This window comes from Scaptodrosophila lebanonensis, unplaced genomic scaffold, assembly GCF_003285725.1.
Source record: "Scaptodrosophila lebanonensis strain 11010-0011.00,11010-0021.00 unplaced genomic scaffold, SlebRS2 tig00000061-arrow-pilon, whole genome shotgun sequence".
In the NCBI taxonomy this organism is placed as follows: Eukaryota; Metazoa; Arthropoda; class Insecta; order Diptera; family Drosophilidae; genus Scaptodrosophila; species Scaptodrosophila lebanonensis.
The window spans coordinates 5,544,162-5,561,682 of NW_022060554.1; the positions used below are offsets into that span (position 1 = coordinate 5,544,162).

Below are 17,521 nucleotides of genomic sequence, written 5' to 3' on the forward strand. Positions count from 1 at the left end.
GTATACATACTCCCTTGAAAAGCTTTTATTTATACATCATTATCCATCTTCAAAGCAATCCCCCTTAGATATAATGCACTTATACCATGGCACTTAGGGCTCCCTGCGACTTTTTCCTATTCCCAAAACTGAAGAGACCAATGAAAGAAAAGCGTTTTGCCACAATTGAGATAAAATCAAAATCGAAGAACGAGCTGATGGTCATACCAAAGCCATACCGAAAAGCGGATTTCAGAAGTACTTCCAGTACATCAGAATCGAGTCTAAGCGTTGTTATGGGCGTGTATGTGTGCACGGCAGAATTAAGGCAGCAACGGCGACAGCTGCGGGCAGAGAAATGTAAAAATGCCGACATTTTTGTGCAGCAATGGTGCTGTTATGGAAATTCTGGCCAGAATGCCTTCAAGCACTAAATAGCCTCGGGTGATAAAATCATTCCCAATATTATAATGCGATGTGCATTTATCGTATATTAATAGTGCCTAGTAATTGGATAAATGTCAACCAAAACGTTGGCACCAGGATTGCCGTCAAAAAATGATTGAAAAATGCGATAGAAGCAATAATACTTGCACTTCAAAAACCAATCAAAAAATTATAATTTTTTAAAAATGATTATTTAAAAAAATACAAATAGTAAAATATATAATACGTAAAAATTGAAAAATAGATTTTTTTAAAAAATTAACTTAATAAAAATATATATAAAATATACTTCACGTTTGTAAAAATATTCGGGAGCAAATAGTATGTGTACAGTTCAGAGTTGAGACAAAGCAGCAACAACAACAGCTGCGGGCAGATATTATATTTATAGCCGTTACTTTCTTTGCAATTCCTAACGTAATGCAAGCAACATAACATGAGCACACATATGCACTAACCGGATGTAATTGCTAAATTTGAGATAAAAATTCGAAGAATTGCAGGAGTTTTGGAAAACCGTTAATAAAATCAAGAGAGAACGCTACAGTCGAGGAAGCCCTCCGTCACAGAGTTATATGCGCCCTTAGCAGAAGCAAAAAGAAGAGGCAACTTGCTGCTGCAGCTTGCGGGCGAAGTACTAGAGTGAAATTGTTTCGCTGATGACTATTCTTAGAATTGACCGATTTAAATTAAATTAAATTATAAAATAAAACCAAAGTATATAATTATATATTGATTACGTGTGTAAACATTAGTTTATGTAGCTTTTGAAATGTGGGGCATTGACAAAATTCTGTAGCGGCAAGGGGGGGAGGAGCTTGGTTAATGTGCGCTTAGTAGTTTCCGAAATCCAGGCGTTCATTCACGCGGACAGACGGACAGGTGGATCGATTTCTCTCATACTAATTAAGAATATATATACTTTATGGGGTCGAATGCTTTGCACAAACCTAATATACTCTTTCTACCCTATGCGTACAGGGTATAACAAGTGCAACTGTTGCATATAGATTGGTTATGCTTCGCATTTTGCCAGTTTCTGTAACGCATGCTTCGCCGCCGCAAGCTTGGCCTGATTCGAGTTTGTGCCAAAGCCATGCACCTTCATGGTCCTGTCTATGCAAGTGAATTGGCAACAGACCATTACCATGTTCTGATCCACGATCGGCTGAGTAAACTGTGGATTGGCCACCTTATGCTCGAATAGCTGACGGATTGGATTGATAGGCACGTTACGTGAGAATTCCACTAGTTCGGGTTCAAACAATTTGTAGATCACCTGCCAGGTGGTTTCCAGACTACGGCAGTCCAAATATATGGCTGCTATTAAGGCCTCCACAACATCGCCAAGAGCCTTGGGTACGTCAACATTATGTGCCAAATTGAATTCCCCAATCGCAGTTGGAGCAGCGTCACCGCGACGACTTCCAGCAGAGTTTGTCTCGAGAACCAAGTCCTTCTCAAGATCTACCTCCTCATCGCTGTCCAGCGGCACAGGCTGCACGTCACTCTCTTCCATCAGAATGCGCACGTGGTTTGTAACGCGATGACCCTGTGACTCTTGGAATTCAGCAAAGTTCTTCACGGACTCCGAGAGAAGCGCGTTTTCCGCCAATATAAAAAAATGGAAACGGTGACGCACGCATATGCATGCAAGAGTGGTGTTATTAACCAGTGCTGACCGGAGATCTGTCAGCTGACCGGGAGTCATGCGTGTCTTGTGCTCGAAGATGTACGCTGATATCAAAAAATCCAGTATTGCGTCGCCAATGAACTCTAGCTCTTGATAGCAGCCAGTCAATCGGTTCGTAGGAAAAGAAGGATGCGTCAGTGCTTGAAGGAGGTAAGCACGATCGCGAAAAGTATAGCCCAGGTTGGCCTCCAGGAATGCATGGTTTAGCAGGAAAGCGTCGACCTCACGAGCTGTAATGTTTGTGCGAATGCGGTCACTACCAAGTTGCAGGTCGAGCAACTGCGTCAGAGGCTTCCCTATGTCTGGCTTGCATATGCCAAAGTACTCGAGCATGCGAAAGCCGTGCTGCAGTCCATAGTTCTTCACGATCACTCCCAGAAGCGCCTCTAATGTGTCCGCCACCACCTTGTCCGCCAGTTGATGTTGGTGCACCAAAAAATTAATGTCCGCGTGGAAGTTTTGGCCCGCATGATGCGTGTGCTTATTGGCTTGACAGCTTTCAATGAAGTTCCGATAATTATCTGCGCTGCATTCGCCGGAACCGTTGATCTCATTATCGCTAAGCACAAGATCCCTCAAGTTGTGCGGCCCAATTAGAGCTGCAATCTGAGGCTTCTTTGTCCATATGGCACGAATGTTGTGGGGTAGACTTGTAGAAGGCGGAAGCCACGTGTACTTCGGGGTAAACACAGAGTTGCAGATGCAATGTGGTATGTCTGTTTCTCTCAAGCAGTAAAGAAGATTGCGGTTGGAGACCAGCGCTGATTTTACTTGCGTTAATATGCCCTCGTTCCAGTCCGGATACTTATTGGCTAGATAGAGCGTGGCACTGAGCTTAAGAAAACAATCGCCGAGAAGTTCGAGGCGTTCCATGTCGAAAACATCGACGCTGCCGGCAGACGTGATTGCGGCCATAAATTCGCATTGTTCTGCTGGAATAATGCTTTCATTGGACATACTGCGTTTTAATACAGAGAGAGAACATAAATTCTGGGACGATGAGGGCATTAAGGCGGGCACTGATGCACTTATACTGACCGGTGATGACTGGGTGGTGTATACGTTGCTCTTTGGCATTTTAAACTGCGTTTCTGCCCACAACTGTTTATCAGCTGTCTCCAGCTTATCTAGCTTTATAAGATCGCCACTGGTGAAGCGACAATAGTAGCTTAACTCAACTGGATAACTGATCATCATTTTGCGTTCCAAGTCAATCGGCTGCATATAGTTCTGCCAAGGTATATTCAGATCTTCGATTTCCATCTTTTCGGTAGAGTCCTCAATCACTTTAGTGGGCAACGGCTCTAACAGCGACTTAGGTTCCTCGAACACCTCCCCTGCTATCGCATTGCCTACTTCGTCAACGTTCCGCCGCAGTGACAAGTCAATAGCCAAAGGTTGTGGGCGATACAACTCTCCATTCACTGGAATGCTATCAAGCCCCAGATATTTATTAAAGCGCACGCGTAATGCCTCCCCATGCAGCATGAATGTGAGGCGACGCAAAATACTCGGCAAAAAAAGCAGCTTTACCCACATGGTGCCCGGGAAGTGAAAGTTGAAACAGAGTTCTGGAATTAGGAGCACCTTTGCGCGAGCCTTGGCCAGTGCGGACGATTTGCCCCGTTGGTTCACATAGAAGTTGAGCCGATCCGTCAACTCCCTCACCTCCAGGAGGAACTGCGTCTTGTGCGCAACGTCTTCAATGTTCTCCTTGTATTTGGACATTGTGAAATCATAGTAGCTCTTGTCTTTTTGTTTGTCCTCCATCATGCTCATAGGCGTCAGCTCTGTGTGCACCTTAGTCACTAGCATACGCTTGTGCTCATAGTTGGCGTACCACTGAGTTACAACCTTGCCCTCAAAATCTTCGGCCTTGGGAAGCGCTTGCTTTCTGCGTTCTGCGAGGCCGTACTTTCGAGGTGCGGGCAGACTCTGGAACCTCGCCACCATCTCCATGTCAATTCCGCCACCCTGTGTTGCCAGCGGCACCACAAGATATGAGTGTTCCTTGCTACTCCGATCCAGCACAAAGAATGGCTGCCAGATGCGAAGCAGGTCTCGAAATATCATCATATGGAAGCGTTGCACTTGCTCCAGTTCATCGGCGCTATTGATGCACAGCACCTGAGGTTCCTCCGCAACTTTTACAGTCAATTTACCTTGGTTGCTAAATAGTGGCATCTCTGCGAGGCGCGGGAGTCGTTTGCGCAATAACAACGCGTAGTTGCCGCCTTTCTGCAGATGATCGTGCATGTGGGCCGTGTAATCGTTGCGCTCAAATTGCGGACACAGACTGATCTCATAAGCGTAGCACGGTTCGGCCACGCGAGGTTGTGCATCATACATTTCGCTAGGGCAGGAGCTTGGATAACTAAGTTCTTGCTCCTTTTGTGCCTTTTCCTTACGCTTGATGGTCACTGGTGAAAAAAAAGGGATCATCATAAATATTTTGTAGATTTTGAAATCCTTGAGAGATCTAATATTTGAAACCATCTATCTGCCCTTCGGAAGTTCGATAGAATTTACATACATACTTGTATGTATGTATGTATGTATGTATGTATGTGTAGGAATCTTCAAAAAACATTGACGGTTAAAATGTACGTATACACATTTATAACAGAGTTTGTCCGGATGGGTAGTCAACCCGTCTAAATTAGTTATACAAGTACATTCGGATAAGAAATACGATGCAGTTCTGGAAAATTCTAATCTTAATTTGGGAAAACCTTCTTAGTGCTTGCATACACTATGAAACGATATTTAGACCAAACTTCAGCTTCCTAGCTCTTACCGATGGGGCTGTTATATATATATATATATACAGTGGACAAAAAAGTTTAAGTACACCTAATAAAAATACATTATTTGTTTGAAAAAATCTAGTTTAACATACATATATCCTTGTTTTTTGTTTACCTTATATTTAAGGCCACCATTTTATTTTAGTCTGCCCCAAAAAATTCTACGAAATATCTGTATAGGACGCAGTAGCCACGAAAAAGGAAGAAATGGCTGAAATTCACACCAAAAAAGTACATTCTTCTTTCTTTAGCTTTTCCGTCGATATGTCTGCAAAAATATTCGTGGGCTCCGATTTGCTTTTTGGTATGACCTATATGCTTGTAGTTTTGTGATTTGTAATATCATTTCTGTTGCAAATTTATCAGGGAATAGTCATTATGGGTCGCGGTTATGAAATTTGGCTTGAGACCCGTCCAATTATCTTTAAACTGTATGTAGAAGACAAAATTATTCATGATATTGTTAAAATAGTTTGTAGGGATCCATTGAGTGCAAAAACATTAAAAAGTTCATATGGAAACTTTTGAACTTTGAAAGTAAAGCGTCTGGCCGTCCAAAAATACTGACCGCAAGAGTTGAACGCCAAATATTGACTGGAGTAAAAGCGGACCCCAAGTAATAGGCCTCCAAAATACAGGAGGAAGCATTCCGAAGCTATGGTGATACAGTTCATGGTCAAACAATTCGAAATTTCTTCTACAAGCGTGGGTATAAACCACGAACCCTGCAAAAATACGTTAGTATGGAAACCTAACAGAGAGAAGAGGCTACAATTTGCCCTAAGATATGCAAATCAGTCAGGTTCGCTTTGAAATAATGTGGTATGGACTGACAGATATCAATACAACATTTTTGAATCGGGTGGTGAACACCAATTGTGGAGAAAGACCAATGAAGCCAAAAACTTAAAAAATATAACTCCAACTGTAAAGTATGGTATGGTAAAATATAGTGGTGTGTGGGTATATGGCCTCATCTGGACTGGAAAAGCTCGTGGTTATTGACACTAATATGTACAAGGATTTGTTCTTAAACATTTTGAAGGGAAATCTTTCACAAAGTGCGTCAAAATTTGGTTTAGACGTGAAATGTTTTGTTGCTTCAGCGATAATAATAATCCATAACACGGCCCGTATCTCGTTAAAGAATGGCTTCTTTATAATTTTGAACAGCTGCGTACACCCCCTCAACACCCAGATATAAGTCCTTTCGAACAAATTTGGAATTTGTTGGGCAAAGGGAATCGGAAGGATAATATTATGTCGAAGGATTCGCTAAAGACAATATCATTGAATAAGTCGGAGAAAAAATGGGAAAACGACACCCAAGTTTCAAAGAAAAGTATGCCTCTACGCTTATAAACAGTAATTGCTGCGAAAAAACGTTTAACTAATTGCTAATATCGCTAAAATATAAATATTTAGCTAAGATTTGGCTGTATTGTATTTTCAATCATATTTCCATACTTTTTGATCGCATAAGTAAGGGAAAAGTACTGTTGTGTTAATAAATATAAGGCCAATCATAATCTGAAGACTTTGGGATCATTTTTTGTTCGAAAAGTTACTAATTTTATCGAATATTCTTTAAAAACCAAAGTGTACTTAAACTTTTTTTGTCCACTGTACTTGTATATGTATGTACAGATTTAAAAGTTACTAATTTTATCGAATATTCTTTAAAAACCAAAGTGTACTTAAACTTTTTTTGTCCACTGTACTTGTATATGTATGTACAGATTAACTTTCGATTGGATATTAGAAATCTAATATTGTAAAGGTTGTTGTCCTATGTGCCGTGTTACATAACTTGTACGATCGTGGATAACCAAATGTGATATTACTTGGTATATTTGATGAGAATAGTTTATAAACGGACATATTGGCGGTCTATAACGGTGGAGAAAAAACGCGCATGTTTAAAATAGGAAATGATATATAGCTTCGGTACAGCGACTACAACTTCTTATTTCTTATATCTTCATATCTCGATATGCGATAGACATGTTTTATTTGAAAAAATTCTGCACATATTAAATATTTATCGAGGCAAAGCTATGAGATTTAAAATTGAATTTTAAAGTTACATTTAAGAATTTTGTGGCCCGATTACTTACCGCTGTCGCCATATTTCTTCCAGTGTTCGAAATGCACATCTGCTATGGCCTCGACCCGTTCCTGGACTGTCGTGGGCAACAAATGCTCATTGAATTCGCCTAGTTCGTGTAATTTAATGCATGTTTTGAAGGCGGCCGATATCTTTGCCCATTTGGTACAATTCATGGGGTCGCTCTGTGTAAAAATGCGTATTAGTCTTGGCTCTATACTTGTATTAGAGATAAAAAACCCTATCACTTACATAGATCGTCTCGCGCAGCAACGAGGTTAGTGGCAGCGTAACGGACACAATTTCCTTGTTGCGTCCCTGGTTTGCATCAGGCGGTAGTCGCTCGAACCAGGGAAGCACAATGCCAAATGCGTCTACAGGTAACTGCTGGCAGTACCTATACAGGAGTGATAACGCACTAGAGGGTAGAAGCAGGGCGCCGTTGGAATTTATGTATGGCTTGATTACATCCTGGAAGTGCTCTTCGATTTCGTAATCTTGTGGTTCACGCTCCAAAACGCGTTGTTTTAGATATGCTGCTATCTCAATATGCGCCTCACGATACTGCTGTAATCGCTGGGACATCTTATCTCTATCTCCCTGCGAGCAGAACATCACGAACACGGCATCCTTAGACCGTGCTCGTCCCTTTGTCTGCACATACATGTTGAATGTTTTTAGTTGGTCTAGAATGAGCACATAATTGCAGGCCTGCACATCGATGCCCTCTTCCAGAACGCTGGAGCATACCATGAGATTGCATTCGCCGTCCCGAAATTCTTTAATTGCCTATTAAGCGAAATAATTTCATTGAAAGCCAAGGAATCTTTTCTATGGATATTATGACTATAGTTATTTTAGGCTGAGTCAGAGGACATTCTACAACAGTTGAATGACAAGAAATTAATGTTGTAATGTTGCCTCTTACGCATACACGCTTGCGGTATTAAGCGTCTTAAAAATAAACAAATAACAAGTAGAGAAGGTAAAGTCGGATGTCCCGACTTTGAAATACTCTGTACATATGTGTAGAATAATTATGCGTGTATGTGTGTGTCTCGTGTGTCTGTGCAAAGCAATAACAACAACAACAGTTGCGGGCACTGCTTAGCCTGTTAAATCGGCCTATCATTATGAAACTTGGCCTACGGACTCATAATAACTAACTGCAAGTATTTTCCGAATTTTAATGAAAATTTCCAAGTAATACGGGAGTTATGGAAAATCAGTGATTGCGGAGGGAGGGAGGTAAATTCCAAAATATACAATAAAAATTGGTATCCTTAGCTCTTATAGTCTCCGAGATGTAGGCGATTACACGAATGGAAAATCTGGAAAACCCCCATAGGGCGGAATTGAGGGGGGAAGGGAGGAGAATCAAAAAAATAAAACAAACTTGCACAGCGTACACACATAAGGCATCTTTATGCAAAATTGTTATACCCTGTACCCAAAGGGTACAAGGGTATATTAGTTTTGTGCGAGTGTACATGGAACACACAGAAGGAGGCGTGGTAGACCCCATAAAGTATATATATTCTTGATCAGCATGACAAGCCGAGTCGATATAGCCATGTCCGTCTGTCTGTATGAACGCAAGGATCTCAGAAAGTATAAGAGCTAGAATAACCAAACTTGGTATACAGATTCTGCTGAGCCCGAGAAAGGACTAATTTTTCCCAATGCACCCCCCCCCCACTCCCCCCCTATTCGGAATTTTCTATAACTCCCGTAATTTTTGGAATTTTGAACTAAAATTTGGTAGACACATCCAGATAGTGATTATATATCCGTATACTAAGTTTCATTTTGATAGGTTGATCAGAAAGAAATTTATAGCCTTATAACCCGGCTTAATGCACACATACATACATATGTACAAGTATACAAACACGCATAGATTCTTATTTAAATGTATGTATGGATGTACGGTATATTTTATATTTAATTTAGTTAATTAATTAGATTAAATTAATTAATTAATTTAATTTCTTTTTTGTGGTGTGGTACAGGGTATTTAAGAGTTGAGCCTGCTCGACTTTAGCATTCCTTTCTTGTTTGTCTCTAGCTCTTATAGTCTCTGAGATCCAGGTGTTCATACGGACGGACAGTCAGACAGACTGGGCTAAATATATAAGGAATATAAAAATATCAAGAATATAAATACTGTTACATTTTCAACTCCCGCAAACCTAATATACAAGGTGCGATCCAAAGTCAACAGGACTTTTTGAATCTGGCGCCCCCTGGCGCTATCTATATGTCGACTGGTGCGTTAGAATCTGCTATTTTTATCGATTGTCCAGTGAGAATTTCATGACATTTCATCGATTGGAAGTGAAGCAAAAATGAGCTTCGAACAAAGAGCCAACATTAAATTTTGTTTTAAAATTGGTAAAACTTTTACCGAAACGTTTCAATTGATAGAACAAGTTTATGGCGATGATTGCCTATCCCGTAGCAGAGTGCACGAGTGGTATCACCGTTTTAAAAGTGGTCGTGAGGTCATAAATGACGATCAACATGTGGGCCAATCAAAATTCGTGATCACCGTTAATTCCATCGAAACTGTGCGTGAATTCATCAAAAATCTGCCGAAATCATCATTGAAATTGATGGAAATGGAATTGAACATCTCCAAAACATCGATTTATCGCATTTTGACCGAACATTTGGGCTTACGAAAGGTGTGTGCACGGTTTGTTCCGCACAAAATGACTGAGGAGCAAAAATTGCTCAGACGATCGACGCTTGAGACCGATTATACCGATTTTACTTCGTGATTCAATATAGCCTAACAACGACAAATGAATTAGTTAATTATCAAACAATTACCCACCGTCTTCTGGCACTTGCGCTGCAATACACTGCCAAAATCGTGCGACAGCCCATTGCGCCCGACCATAAACTGTGGCACCAGCACATTCTTCAGCTCTGGAGTTCCCGCAATGTAGTTCAGTAACATGCCATAGATACATTTGGCCGAATACCGTCGCTCCACAAACACTAGACAGCAAATGTCCTTTGCCTGCTTGCCGGCAAATGTCTGCTTCAAATAGTTCAAGAATGTTTGCACTTTGCGTGTGGAAAAATTGAGAATGATGTCCTCTCTATTTTCCAGTCCATCTGATTCGTTCTCGTCGAGCCAGTCAAGCATTTTGCTCACTAGCAGATGGCGAATGTGGTCACACAGTGTTATAGCCGCACGATACATATTGCGCAAGGTTAGGGTCTCCGCCTGTCTCCTTTTTATTTCAAACTCTACAATCACTGCCATTATGGCAATTGATGCTGTGTAAATGCCGAAATCATTCAGTTGGTATAGAAAATCGTTAAGGATCGTTTTAACGTAGGTCTTTTTGTTCGGCTCGCGGACCTTCTGCAGTCCCTTAGACATGCGCACTGGCTGCGTGCCAATGTCCAAAACTTCTAATGTCTTGTAAAATTGGTCGATTCGTGCTTTAATTTTGTTGATGACATCAAAAGAGTATGTGTCCAAAGGATAAGAGGCGACTAGTTCGACCGGCTTGGTTGAGTGCCTAACAGAGCATTCAAATATATGTATTAATATAGTATATATTAACGTAAAGTTTTTTCTTCAAGTTATCATTTACATACAACATTACGTTCTCGATTTCATGCATGTCCGATACGGTTATTATGTTGCCACGGTAGGTTGTTTCCAATTCCTTGAGTTTTTTGGCTACATTTTTGATTTCATTGCCCTTGATTAACACACCAGTTAAGCCAACGACGCGGGGAAGTTCATCATTGGGATTGGCACATTGAAACAGGCGCATAAACTCATGGTAGGGATGTTGGCCAGTGCCATGATGACACTCGTCGAAGATGACAATACTGATGGATCCTAGTCCCAGGCGCTTCTGTAATACGAGATCTAGCATAACCTGGGCCGTGCCCACCAGTACCTATAAACGCATGACAGATTTGTTGTTTTTTTTTTTTACACAAAAAGCAATTTATAATTTGTACTTGGTTTTCTTTTATTTCCTCGTCCCATTTTTTTGGTTCCCAATAGTCTACATCTCTTTCGCCCACATAGAATCCGACTTTTAAGCTCGTAAGTTTTTTAATACAAATAGCTTGCTGGCGAGCTAATTCCACAGTATTGCACATAAATACCGCTCGCTTCCCTCCACCATCGACAGGCCTGCGTAATGTAAACAAAATATATACATACATATATATTTAATGCGAGAACATTCAATAAATCTAGAAAGGAATGCTAAAGTGGAGCGAGATCAATTTTTACGTACGTCCGACAACAAATTTTAAAAAATTAAATTAAAACAAGATAGAACGCTACAGCAAGCCCGACAGTAAAATACGCTGTACTCTCCCAACTTAAAAAAAATATTTAAAAAAGTTAATTAATTAATTAAATAAAAATATAAAATATTCAACACATACATATAATAAATTTATATCAGAATCGTGTATCTGCGTGTTTATATGCGTGTATGTATGTTGAACCAAAGCAGCAACAACAACAGCTACGGTTAGAGCTGCAGACAGAGCATGCGACTTTATTTATGGCTATAACTTTCTTCATAATTGACCTATAATGATGAAACTTGGTATATGGATATATAATAACTATGTATATATACATATAACTACTGGGTTTACAGGAGTTATAGAAAATCTTGAATAGGGGGGAGTAGGGGGGTGCAATGAAATGAACAAACTAATATACCCTTTGGGAAAAAGGTATAAAATATTCAATACATACATACATAAATTACACACGATGTCATACGAAGCGGACAATTGTCCCCGTCTCGCCAACATCGGACTGGTAAATGGACCGGTCCCTTTTATAACGAGTGGACAGCTCCATGGACCGGTCCGTGACTAACCCTCTGACAGACAGAAAAATCAATACACAAATAAAATTTAATTCATTATAATTCTCTTAATTGGATACATGTTAACTATACTCTGTACATGAAATGTACAAGAGTATATTAGGTTTGCGCGAGCTGAAAAATGTAACAGGCAGAAGGAGGCGTGGCAGACCCCACAAAGTATATATATTCTCGATCAGCATGACAAGACGAGCCGATTTAGCCCTGTCTGTCTGTCTGTCCGTCCGTCCGTCCGTATGATCACCTAGATCTCAGAAACTATAAGAGCTAGAGACACCAAATTTTGCACAAAGATGCGTTATGTGTGTATTCTATACGAGTTTGTTTTCTTTTTTTGCATTTGAAACGTCCAAAATGTACGCTTCCGACTAAAATGTCATGTCAGTATCCGTTAACACGAGGCTTGCTTCAAACCAAGAGAGGCTTTAGTACGAATTTCTCGAAAAACAAAACGAATGTTATAGAAAAATTGTCCGTCTAAGATGGGTGTCCCTTAAGGGAATTTTCACTGTATATTCTTGATCAGCATGACAAGCCGAGTCGATCTATGTCTGTCTGTTCGTCCATCCGTAGGATCACCTAGATCTCAGAGACTATATGAGATAGAGACACCAAATTTTGCACAAGACCCGTCATACTTATGTATGGGTACGCTACACGATATTGTTTTATCTTTTTATTTTCCCCCTATGGTTGATTTTCGGAAAAGCCGTCCGTATAACCACTAATATATCGGAGGCTATAAGAGCTTGGGACACAAAATTTTGAGTCCAAGATGCCTTATATGAAAACACGGTTATTTCAGATAGAAACTGAAAGTATTTTATATGTGGTGACTTATGCTCACTTGTATTCATGGAATACCAAGGGTACCATCAATAACAATGCTGCATTACAAAATGCTTTTAGGCCTTGTTTCAGTCATTTAAAGATAGGCTCTGCAACAACTTTTCTTTTAATATGCAAACCAGCGTTAATTAAAATAATCATGCTCAATATCAAATGTATTGTTGAATGAGAAAATGTAAATAGTCAAGTGAATTCAGTTCCCTGTTTGAAACCAGACACATATAGATAAATGCGTCAACTGATCATATATGAACATGGGCAAGCAAATCATAAATATTAGTACACGCACAATTGAGTTCAAGAAAAGAGAGTCGCTGAAACGGAAGACAGACCATAAATATTGGAAGTAGAGCTGCAAAATGGATTGATGCAGAATCGATTTAATCGATGTTTAGGATTTTTGCTACGCATCGATTTTATTTATTTATGATTAGGTTGGTGTGTTGGTGGTTTGGAGAAGAGGAGGGAGTCGAAGAAATTGACAAAGTTTTGAAATCAGTTAAGAATTTAAATAAATGGATAAAATGCCTGATTTAGTTGAAATGTGAGCGGCACGCTGAGAACTGCAAAACTGCATACATATCTATATATACATATGCAAGGGCGTACATATACATATGGCAAAAGCTGGCTACGCTCTTGTACATATACATATTCAGCTATTCATAAACAGCTATGAGTTGGACCCCCACCGTCAAGTGTATTCCATTTAAAGATGTTTAGCTTCAGCTCACACTTGAATTGATCAGACGTGCCGATTCGACACAAATCTCAACAACGACACAATTATAAGAATTTTTTAAACGTTACGTAGAGTTCTATAAACAATGTAGTACAATACTATTTATACTTTTTCTCTATTTTTTCGTCTATTCACGTTTTCTCCAATTCCCCCCTCTCCCATACAATTTGCGATTTTCCGTAATTCCCGATAAGCTCAAATTTGACAAATACCTCCAATTAGTGACTATGTGTCTTTATACTAAGTTTCATCATGATAGGCCGATTTACCAGGGAATTATAGCCATACATTTCATATTTGCCCAAGCGCTGCCCGCAGCTGTGTTGTTGCTGCCTTGGTTTAACATTGTACTGCATACTGCATATGTGTTCGAATACCAAGGGATGTAAAATTGATCAAAATTTTGTTTTTATAGCCTGTACCCAAAGGGTATTACCACGTGATGTAAATGTATGCTGTTAAAACTGAACATAAACATGTCACCTAGTTTAATTAAATTAATTAATTCAATTTTTTTAATAATTACATTTTTTTAAATTATTATTTCTTTTTAATTTTCCTTTTTTGTGGAGAGTACAGGCTATTTTACTGTGGGCTTGATCGACTGTAGCGTTCTCTCTTGTTTTTTATTATTTTTTTAAATTTCTATAATTATTCTACAAGTACACATACATACATACATATGTATATGTGTGTACAGAGTATTTCAAAGTCGGAACACCCGACTCTTCTCAACTTGTTTCAGAACAAATTTTCTCTTACTTATCCATGTCCTTTGAAAACCGTTTTAGCGCCAGGATCGCCACGTATGTTTTTCCCGTGCCTGTAGGCAAGTATATAATGCCGTTTCGTTTAGTGACATAGTCTACCAGACGCAACTGATAATTTCTTGCCTGTTTTTAGAATATACATATTTGCAAAAATTAAATGTTGTATAAATTTATTATTTTTTCAGCATAAATACCTCCATTTTATCTCCAACAAAATTTTCTTTTATGAAAGACGAGCTGAGTGCGACGAAGCGATTGGCTTACTGCGCCCCGTTTGCTTACACTTGAGAAATTTAATCTGAAACACATACATGCAATTTCACAAATGAATACATATGTACATATGTGTGCATACAGCTACTTCCTTTATGCTTACGTGGCTTTTTTGTAGTCGTCAAACACAAGACGACAGTTGCCTTTGCCTACCGCAGTTGAACGTTTTTGTTTTCGGGGAAAGTACCAATATATGTACGAGTATATACATACAGAGGTGGGCTTGCTTTTATTGAAGAAGGGTATGCACAGGTGAGCGAATTTGGTTTTGCCTTTAATATTGTCTCTATAGTTGACACCCATAAAATAAATGTTTATAATATTCGATTCAGAAATTTATTTCAACGGCCAAAATTTTAACCAACAATATTACTTTATACCATGACACTCAATGAGCTACCGGCGATGAAATGAAATGCACTGAATGTAAAATTAGCTGGTTCCTTTGTTTTAAGTCAACTTTAAGTATTGTAAAGCTGGAAACATATCTACATGTCCAACTATCGACATTTTGAAAATCATCGAAATCAACGTATCGAAAGAGATTGAATAATAGTAACAATAAAGCGACAAAGAGAAATATACAAGAATCGATAGTTTAAGTTCATGCTAAGGTATCGAAGACCCAAGTATATATAAATTGAAATTGCATTTCGGGAAGAAGAAGCACAATTAGTCATATATAAAGAAATAAATAATTTGTTTTGTCGATTAAAGCAAAATTCACCTTTATGGTGCAAATTATCTACAAAATAAAAGAATAACAAGAGAGATTGGCTAAGAAGTACAAATTTGAAGCAAGTCTATTAGTAGGCGCTGAAAAATCCATAACAATGGTTGGAATTATTGACGAGGCGCAGCTGTTCTATCCAATAGGTACACGGATCAAAATTGGCAATAATTATGGTACCGTCAAATATGTGGGAGAGGTAATTCTTAATGCTTTTTGGTTCAAATCACATTCTAATTTAATTTCGCTTTTGTCTTAGGTATGCGGCCATCTGGGTACTTGGTTGGGCATCGAGTGGGATGATGGCATCCGCGGTAAGCACAATGGTATTGTGGATGGAAAACGTTACTTCCAAACGCAGCATCCCACGGCGGGCAGCTTCATAAGGCCGGGCAAACTTGGGCCGTGCGCTACACTGGAGGATACTGCGCGTGAACGCTATTTGAACTACAACTCCAACAACTTGGATGCAGCGCTAATGCGCGAGGCGCAAGCCAGCATACAGGCATCGTTGTTTGAAGTTGTTGGTATGGACAAGATTGCGCGCAAGCAGAGCAAGTTCGAACAATTGTCAGAGGTGAGCGTCGACGACACGCCTGTGAATGCATCGGGGTACCTGAAAGATTTCACGCAACTGACGACGCTGAATGTAAGCCACACGTTGATTTGGAACTGGGAAATTGTAGCCACCATCACCAAACAGCTGCCCACGCTGAGAAATTTGAATTTGAGGTAAGAAATTAGAATATTGGTAATGATGTACTTTATTGTATGTTATTTTTTGCAGCGCCAATCGCTTGGTCTTGCCCACGGAGAAGCAAATTACTGAACTGGAGTCAGCCTTTCGGAATTTGAAGCATATCAATTTGCGGGACTGTGGCTACACCGACTGGCAAACTGTCATGCAAACGGCCTTGCTGTGGCCAGACATTCATTCGCTAAGCCTGCAGGAAAACGCGTTAAGTCAGCTGGTTGAAGTGGATTGCAATCGAATCTTTAGACAACTGCGCGAATTGGACTTGCATCGTACAAAAGTAATGGACTTTGATCAGGTGTGCAAGCTGGGCAACATCAAGACATTGCGTTCGTTGAATCTCATGGAGAACGGTATTGAGGAGCTAAAACTTCCCGATTGTGAGCCACATGATAAGCTTGGCATATTTGTATCGTTGGAGCAACTAAATCTGTTAAACAATCCTATTTGGAATGAAGTGAGTAGAGGTGTATTTGAATCCAAAATATTTAACCGCAAAATTACAATATAGGCGGCTGCATTCAATGAACTAGACAAATTGCCTCAATTACGGCGCCTCAGCAAGACTCCACATTTAAAATCGAATTTTGCTGAAATGTTCTCAAAGGCTGTAGCCAGCATTTCTAGCTTACAAAATATCAACAGGGCAAAAGTGTCAGATGAGGAGCGACGAGGTGCGGAGTACGACATTTGGAAACAGTATGCCCTAGATTGGCTACAGGCGCAGCAGCTTGGGTCAGATGCGTTGCGGGAGTTTTACAAAAAACATCGCACATATTCGTTGCTTGTGAAAAGTATGTACAATTTATTAATAGATCTATAACTTGCTTCATCCTTTTTTTTCATAGAGTATGGGTCTCCAGCCGATTTTGTGCCTCGCACCCAAGCCAAACAGTCCAATCTCATCAAAATTCGCATTAAATATAAAAAAACTGGTGAAATATGGGAAAAAAAAGTACCGCGAATGATTACTGTACAAACCTTGCAAGGATTAGTTATAAAACACTTTCACATGGCGCAAAGGAAAGCCCAACTGTGTTATTTAAATGGTAAAAATCCCGACTTGGTAGTGCCTTTGGACAATAATGCTAAAACTTTGGATTTTTATTCGCTACAAGAGCAAGACACAGTTTTAGTGGAATAATCCAGCGAACACAGTATTTTAAAATGTACCGCATTGGTCGCATTTTGCGTTTTTTAATTCTAGTATTTTAGGCTCAATATTAACAAAATTCGGAAAAGTGCAAGCTACATTATGTTTTGGCAACTGCTACGGTGATTTCATTAAAATTAAAATCGTTGTTAGCACTTACATAAATGCTGACATTCACATATTAATACATATTTTTATTAATATTGTTTTGTTTTACAAACTTAATTGAAACATTTTCAAACTTATATCTTGTTGAATAAAAACAGGCTAGCGCGGTGTTGGCAACACGCAGTGTTAAGCGCTAGGGAGATAATATTACCGACAGGTG

At 39.5% G+C, this 17,521-nt stretch overlaps 2 protein-coding genes across 3 annotated transcripts; one reads left to right on the forward strand and one right to left on the reverse strand.

Annotated features, from left to right (window-relative positions):
* Positions 1–1,148: 1,148 nt before the first annotated feature.
* LOC115624654 (endoribonuclease Dicer) lies at positions 1,149–14,903 on the reverse strand. Of its 2 annotated transcripts, XM_030519435.1 has the most exons (10): positions 14,660–14,903; positions 14,478–14,581; positions 14,276–14,406; positions 11,027–11,204; positions 10,652–10,962; positions 9,873–10,572; positions 7,286–7,822; positions 7,044–7,218; positions 3,158–4,539; positions 2,947–3,077 (listed from the first exon to the last, which is right to left on the reverse strand). In XM_030519435.1, exons 2-10 carry the CDS (start codon positions 14,481–14,483, stop codon positions 3,066–3,068), a joined length of 3,432 nt encoding a protein of 1,143 aa, XP_030375295.1. In that variant the 5' UTR covers positions 14,484–14,581; positions 14,660–14,903; the 3' UTR covers positions 2,947–3,065. The 2 variants fall into 2 exon arrangements, with proteins under 2 accessions (XP_030375294.1, XP_030375295.1); XM_030519434.1 differs by having other exon boundaries at positions 1,149–4,539; positions 14,660–14,898.
* Positions 14,904–15,200: 297 nt separating this feature from the next.
* On the forward strand, positions 15,201–17,382 carry LOC115624655 (tubulin-specific chaperone E). Its single transcript, XM_030519436.1, has 5 exons — positions 15,201–15,485; positions 15,546–16,018; positions 16,074–16,497; positions 16,552–16,834; positions 16,889–17,382. The coding sequence occupies exons 1-5, from the start codon at positions 15,390–15,392 to the stop codon at positions 17,182–17,184; spliced, it is 1,572 nt and encodes a 523-aa protein (XP_030375296.1). The 5' UTR covers positions 15,201–15,389; the 3' UTR covers positions 17,185–17,382.
* The last annotated feature ends 139 nt before the right edge of the window (positions 17,383–17,521 follow it).

Coding starts and splice junctions, on each gene's coding strand:
- LOC115624654 (XM_030519434.1), bottom strand. Junction 11,205..14,275: donor TTTTCAAAGGACATGGATAA/GTAAGAGAAAAT, acceptor TACATTACGCAG/GCCTGTCGATGGTGGAGGGA. Junction 10,963..11,026: donor AGGAAATAAAAGAAAACCAA/GTACAAATTATA, acceptor ATGCGTTTATAG/GTACTGGTGGGCACGGCCCA.
- LOC115624655 (XM_030519436.1), top strand. CDS start 15,390: ATGGTTGGAATTATTGACGAGGCGCAGCTGTTCTATCCAATAGGTACA. Junction 16,019..16,073: donor CTGAGAAATTTGAATTTGAG/GTAAGAAATTAG, acceptor TATTTTTTGCAG/CGCCAATCGCTTGGTCTTGC. Junction 16,835..16,888: donor ATATTCGTTGCTTGTGAAAA/GTATGTACAATT, acceptor TTTTTTTCATAG/AGTATGGGTCTCCAGCCGAT.